Raw genomic sequence first — 7,494 nt, forward strand, 5'->3', positions numbered from 1 at the left:
CCGTGATCAATCGGGATCACCCTTTTTCACCATGCTCAGTTAACTAGGCTGGTTAGTCCATTGGAATTGACCAATCGCCATCTGTCTTTAAACAAAATGACAAATACGATTGGTCAATTCCGATGGACTAACCGGCCTAGTTAACTGAGCTTGGTGAAAGTGGCTTTAATTTATAGTACTTATTATTATATATTTTCCTTTATATTACTACGTTTACACGGCATTGGTAAAACCGTTTTAGGAAAAACCGTTTCATAAAGCTGGCCAATCACAGTCGTTCTATTCTTCCGAGGAACAACTATGATTGGCCAGTTTCATAAAACGGTTTTACCAATACCGTGTAACAAAGGTCTATATGTTCTGTTCCATATTTATTATAATTCCAAATTATGATATCTTAATAAAAAAATAATTTATGATTTCATTTTAATAAAATTTATAAAAAAACAAAAATTTTGTGAATTTAAGAGAAATAGATGAAATTAGCGGAAAATTTTGAAAAACAGGAATTTTGGGAAAAACAGAAATAGAAAAAACTAGGGAGATTTTCATATCCCAACAGGGAAATTGCTTCGCCTGGCAACACTGACTTCCGTACAAATCAAACGCGGTTACGTCGCATGGTGGAAAGATGTAAGGTGAGCTATTCCCGTGGATGCGCAGTAACAGCCAATCACATTAGAGCCAAATTATAGATTTCAATATGGCTGATGACATGTTTGTTGTCAGGTATTATCAGCTTGGTTATCACTGTACATCTTAAATATATTATATTTTTTACCTTTTTTCTAATTATTTTCTAATTATTAGAACTAGAAGATAAAAAGTAAGTTATTATACCATGATTAAAGTTGATCTACATTAGTAGAAATAGATATTAAAGTAACTTTTTAGTCATCTTGTGAATAAGAGCGTAATTCCAAAATGACTATAAACGAGTAAAATTAGATTTAATATCTTTTATATATAAATTTCATTTTTGTTTGTTGTCTCAGCTCGGTTGTCAGTGTAGGTGAAATTATGCCGATTTGCTGCATAAAATATTGCAAAAATCGTTCTGCTACTGCCTTCTGCAATAATGTAGTATTCTACTCATTTCCTCAAGATACTGCTTTACGTCAAAAATGGCTTGAGGCTTGTGGCATGAAAAAACACTGACAATTAGGTTTCCATTTATATTTCCATTTCCGATTATTGATATGCGTTTGAAATTCGCGCGCTTAATATGGCTCTCATTCTATTGGTCATCCCTCACTCTTTTCCGCCATTATGCGCAATAGCTCACTTACATCTTTCCACCATGGTTACGTCGTGCGCAGTCGACAATGTCGACATGAGTCGACATCCGGCCACGTTAAGATCGTTTGTCTATGCTGTTTGCTTGAGATCATCGGCGTTCGAGCTGTCTGATATTGCTGAAAAAAATAGTGAAAGTGATTGCGCTCTTATGTCCGAATTTTCTCGAGGCTTAAGGGGATTTTAAATGCACACAGATCAATCAGATCAGTGACGAGACAGCCGCAAGTCTCGTGAGAGTGAGCGGGACGGACGTACATGTTGCCCGCTTCGGGTATTGCATCATCTCACCCATTTTTTGTAAAGCGTTCCTGGCTTCGACTGTGTATTGTGTTACATTATTTGTCTTAAGATTACATCATTATTTCGTCCCATTCACCGGTTTGAGGTGACCGGTGTATCATACTTTGATTTCACGATTTATTTACGATTCAGGCCGGAATCGCTGTCATTTTTGCGGCGAGTGCCATCAATTTTGAAGAAGAAGAAGACGAGACAACCGCATAAGCGTCGACGAATAAACGAAAAATAATAAGAATGGATTGCTGGTCGGTCTGGCTATTGCTTGCTTCGCTGTTTGGTGCACTCCTCCTCACGGATGGCGTCGAGCTAACCTTCGAACTGGCCGATAATGCCAAAGAGTGTTTTTATCAAGAGATCGAAAAGAATGTCTCATCTACGTTGGAGTTTCAGGTGCACAATACTATCACATACTAATTTCCGATAACGTTACGTATTCTTATCACGCGTCACAATGACACGTCGCTATTATCGCTCGTAGCACATCCGAGGCTGGAGCTCGCGGTGCAGTATGCCACATTTATCCGTTTGTTTAGCTTTAAAGTTGAATGAAGCAAACAAGAAATAACACGAATAGAGAATAAATAACGAATAAATAGCGATTAAAATATTTATTTTATTAATAGGTCTATTTTAGTTGCACTGTTCTTATATTTTACAGTAAGAAAGAGAGGAGAGATATAGTTAAAATAAATGCATCTTATGCAAGTTGTTCCTTTCTATAGAAATTTTGTAGGAAGCGGAAATATTTTTATTGATACCATAACTTCCTTTTATCACTTTAGAAGTTATTTTATTATTTTGTAAATATTTTATGTACAAATTAATCATTTTGTGCTTTTTAAAGCAATTCATTTGTGATGAACATGCTTTTATATTTTTCAGGTAGTTACAGGTGGCCAGTACGATGTAGATGTAACTTTAGAAGCACCAAATAAAGAAATTATCTATAGTCAAGTAAAAACACAATTTGATTCACATTCCTTTATACCAACTATGTCAGGAATATATAAGGCTTGCTTTAGCAATGAGTTTTCTACATACTCGCACAAGCTGGTATATATGGATTTCCAAGTTGGCGACGAATTGCCACTTCCTGGTCTTGGAGAACATGTTACAGTCATGACTCAGGTAAATTATAAGCAAATATATAAAATGAGGCTCAAAAGAATCTATTAGTGAATAATATAAAAAAGCCCATCAGAGCCTACATCGGCTTTTTGGATGCACAGAAAACTTTATTTTCGTTTGAACGTGACAAAACGAATAAAATAAACGTTACGGCGCTTTAATTTAGGCCCTTATCAATATAGAATATAAATTTAAATTACATGAGTAATGCAAATTTCAAGATGGTGATTCCTGACAATTTAGTTCATTCTTCTTTATCCAAATGCCAAATTAGCTGTGTAATGAATAGTCAAATGATTATCAAAAATATTAACTTATAAAATAATATAAAAACTTACATAAAGTAAAACTGAAATCATATACATTACATCAAATAGTAGAATCACATCACTCGTCAAATTGTCAGATTTGCTATGTAGTCATTCAAATGAAAAACGAAAATCGAAACAATTAGAGAATTATTAAAATCATTTATCTGAATTTTAATTTTGTTAACTTACATGTAAGCGTTTCTTGCGACTCGATATAAAGGTCTTGTGGTGTCGACAGTCAGAGATGAAATGAGAGTCAAAATAATAATGTAGTTATTGAAATAAAAATAAGAACAAAGGAGGGGAAAACGTCACAATTCTACAAACAAATTCATATATAGTGGGTCTAAAGAATACGTATCATTTTATAAATTCAAACTCTGTTTCTGTTGCTTTATATGAATCATTTCCGAAATCAATCTTCTATTAAGCATCCTTTTCTCGTCTAATATCTTAACATTTTCCTAATTAAAATCATGCTGATGACTAATTCTGTGTTCTGTTATTACGGAGTGCTGTGTAGTGTTCCAATTTATATGATTTCTATATTCATTTATGCATGTCTTCAAACATCTACCTGTTTGGCCCACATATGATGCTTCACAATCTCAACAATCAATTTTATATACAACGTCTGTATGAGATAGCTTGGGACGAATGTCTCTTTATGACCCCTGATGAACCGCTTAAGATTATTAATTCTCTTATATGCCATGTGTATTAAGGGGTCTTTTTAAAAAAATAGTTTTATCTTTTCTGATAAAAATGATATAAAGGGGGGATTTTAAAAAATTTGATTAATTTTATCTTCATTATTGTCCGTTGTCTTGTCTTTAGGTGTGTTACACCGGTCATTCCATTGTTTAAATTTTTTTGACAACCTATTTTTGATTTTGGAGAATGAGTTTCAATGGATATCCATTGTTTAAAAGAATTTTAATTATTCGAAATTCTCTTGATGGTAATAGGGACAAAGAAAGAACTCTATCAATTAAATCAATGATTGTTTCCACTTTTTGGCATAAAAAGTGTCTAGAAAAATAATTTAAATAACGACCAGAAAAAGTAGGTTTGTGGTACCAATTATGAATAAGAGAATTTCCTTTTTTAATTAAGCTGACAATAAAAAAATTTAATTTGTCCCCGCCTATTTCAGTTGTAAATTTTAATCGGGGATGGAGTGAATTAAAAGTGTTTCACCAGTGTATCAATGTGTGACGCATCATATGCTGACGCAATGTCATCAACATACCTGACATAAAAGGATGGTGAAATTGAAAGTCTTTTTGTTTGTCGGGAATCACCATCTTGAAATTTGCGTTACTTATGTAATTTAGATTTATATTCTATATTGATAAAGACCTAAATTGAAGAGTCGAAACGTTTATTTTATTCGTTTTGTTACATTTACACGAAAATAAAGAGTTTTCTGTGCATCTGAACAACCGATGTAGGCTATGATGGGCTTTTTTATATTATTCACTATTATTAATTCCCTTATATGCCATGTGTATTAAAAGAAGTCTTTTAAAAAAAATTTTTTTATCTTTTCTGATAAAAATGGTATAAAGGGGATTGTAAAAAACCTGTGATTAATTTTATTTTCATTATTGTTCGTTGTCTTATCTTTAGGTAATTTATAAGATAGATTTTTTACATAAATCAAAATTAGTGATATCTGATGCGGGTTCTTTTAATAGATGGAATCTTCTGCCCAAGAAGTACACAAGAATCTAATCAGCATTTTGGACTATCAGACGCATCATCGCTTACGTGAAGCTCAGGGCCGCAAACGCGCAGAAGAGCTCAATGAACGAGTGCTCTGGTGGTCGGTTATGGAGACTGTTTGTATCCTGCTCATCGCTGTAGGACAAGTTTTCATCCTGAAAAACTTCTTTACGGATAGAAGCCCTTCCCAAAGTTATTAGTGTGATAATCAAATAACAAAAAGAAAAACTCATTTACGATCAAAGTATACGATTACCGATCGAATCGTTCTTGTGACAATGTCTTGTAATCACTGGTCAAAGTGCCATCGTAATACCTGCCGGTAATGTTTCCTTGCGGCAGACCTTTTAACCACGAGTCTTCTCTGACAATCGAGAAAGGATCACCTTTAATCCTCAGGAGAGGATTCGGTGATTAGACTCTATAGAGTTGGTTAGAAACGCGGGGTGATTCAAATACATACTATGAACATGTGTAGTATTGTCACAAATATTAATTTATTATGAGGCAGAAACTTTTTAACACGGGTGCTGATACAATAGGAGCGATTAACAGGATAAGTGTAAGTGAACATCTTACACCTTTCTTTCGATGGATACTCTGAAATTGTATTTATACTAGCATAGGGACATTGAATACTAATACAATGGACATTGGAAGGACACTATAATTTTTCTTATTGTGAATGCGTGACATAATAAATTAAAAATACTTATGGTATGTGTACTCGCGTATCGCCAAGCGATATAATTAATTCCCGTCTCTTGTTATTTATCGGGTTTTCCTTTATTTATCTTAGGCATTAATTGAGAAGTTAATTAAATAAATGCAATTAATTATTTACCTGTTTCTTTCCATTTAATGCTACTCCGAACGTTACTAACTATTTTTCATAATAACATAAGCATGCTATATACCATTATGCAGACGACAATGAGTGCATGTTCTCGTTATATAGCAAGTTATATATGATTTTTCGGCGTGTGTTATTTAATAAACGCATACGCAAACAAAATTAATAAGATTATTAATATTTTGTCTGCACAATTATATTTTTGAAGTATTCCAGAAATTCAGATGCCAACATTAATTGCAGTTTGTTATAATATTTGAGAATTATATTCCTACAATTCCAACGAATTTTTAATCTACACTAGAACATGATAGGCGCGCGCCATACGCGCGCCCTTTCATAATGTTTGTATAAGTTTTTCTTACCATGTCTTCTTTTTTTATATTTTTTACATAGCTTTTTTATAAAATATATAAAATGAATTATAAATTTGTATTTTCTATGCTACAAGAAAAGAAATATTATGTATATAAAGTAAAGTAATTGATAGAGAATTTATTCTATAATACCGATTTTCTTTTTTTTTCAACTTTTTTTTGTATACAATATAAACGTTATAAAAATTATTAATTGAAAATGAAATACAGAAGACGGTGACATGTATGCCTTAAGGCCCCTGAGTAGTCGCGGCGGCCATATTGGAATCGTCAGAAGCGAGGAATAACACGTTAATTTATGCACGATGCCATTTGTAAACAGACAATTTGGATGAAATTAAACGATGGGTTCGCTTTAAAACACTTGTAAAAATCGATGAAAACTGTCCTTTTCTCCCTTGATAGTCAGTAAATGGTCGTAAAAGACTCGTAAAGTGAGGCTATATTCTGGCAGAAACATACGGTTTAACAACTGTTGAAACGAGTGAAATATACACTTTTACGTATAAAATTTCAAGATAACTTTAGTTTTTATCGATAATTAAGACTTTGATAAGTACGAGACAAGTCACATTTTCACAATTCAGCAAATAATAACGAAATGGCATTGTGCACAATTTTTGTCGTCAAAACTCGTCAAAACATCACTTTTCCACGCCTATTAGTTCAGCCTTTTATCGTGGCGAAGCGCTGTAATAGAATCCTGTCGATATGTCGCATGTCGGTATTTAGCACGCTTATTACCATATGAGATACATATGAAATAAAAAATATAAAATATAATAATATAAAATATAGCTAAAATATGAAAAAAAATGATTTAGGTAACATATACGATACTGTATTAATGTCACGATTTATTTTTAAAAATGATCAAAAAATTAAAATAATAAAATTGTTCTGCACTATTATCCCGAATATGTACAATTAAGATTTTGATTAAAATTTTCATAGAGCTTTGTTCTCCCATCTCAGACCACATAATTATAATAAATATTCATAAATATTAATCATTATACATCAGGGTTGCAAGAGTAAGTTAATTTTTTTAAAAATTAAATTAAATAAATGAGAATGACTTAAAAAAATTAACAAATTTTTTGGACCGATGAAAATAAATCTGAGAAATTCTAATAAGCACGGAATGAGGATTACTTAATCTTGTGAAAATTTGAGAAAGACGACACTCCAGGATATCTACAGTAATAGTAAAGTATAGGATATTAGGACTTTTGAGCACCATAGCCATATTGAATTGCGATGTCAGAAGCAACAAATGATACGTTATTTTTGTGACATACATACCATTTGTAAATAAAGAGTGTGCTTATCCCCCTTGACAGCCAGTAAATAACCATAAAAAGTGATAAAAGGTACGTGTAAGTGAAAATAGGCTTATAACTTTTTACGTACCTCTTATAACTTTTTATGGTTACTGACTGTCAGGCGGGGATAAGCATATAGTTTTCGTCCATTGTTACAATTATTTTTAAACAAT

General features: G+C 32.5%; 1 protein-coding gene across 3 annotated transcripts; it reads left to right on the forward strand.

Annotated features, from left to right (window-relative positions):
• Window positions 1-1,318: 1,318 nt before the first annotated feature.
• LOC108768478 (transmembrane emp24 domain-containing protein 7) lies at window positions 1,319-5,607 on the forward strand. Of its 3 annotated transcripts, none has more exons than XM_018518918.1 (4): window positions 1,319-1,621; window positions 1,732-1,989; window positions 2,482-2,727; window positions 4,739-5,607. In XM_018518918.1, exons 2-4 carry the CDS (start codon window positions 1,834-1,836, stop codon window positions 4,964-4,966), a joined length of 630 nt encoding a protein of 209 aa, XP_018374420.1. In that variant the 5' UTR covers window positions 1,319-1,621; window positions 1,732-1,833; the 3' UTR covers window positions 4,967-5,607. The 3 variants fall into 3 exon arrangements, with proteins under 3 accessions (XP_018374420.1, XP_018374421.1, XP_018374419.1); XM_018518919.1 differs by having other exon boundaries at window positions 1,319-1,570; XM_018518917.1 differs by having other exon boundaries at window positions 1,319-1,989.
• The last annotated feature ends 1,887 nt before the right edge of the window (window positions 5,608-7,494 follow it).

This window comes from Trachymyrmex cornetzi, unplaced genomic scaffold (genome assembly GCF_001594075.2).
Source record: "Trachymyrmex cornetzi isolate Tcor2-1 unplaced genomic scaffold, Tcor1.1 scaffold799, whole genome shotgun sequence".
NCBI classification, from domain to species: Eukaryota; Metazoa; Arthropoda; class Insecta; order Hymenoptera; family Formicidae; genus Trachymyrmex; species Trachymyrmex cornetzi.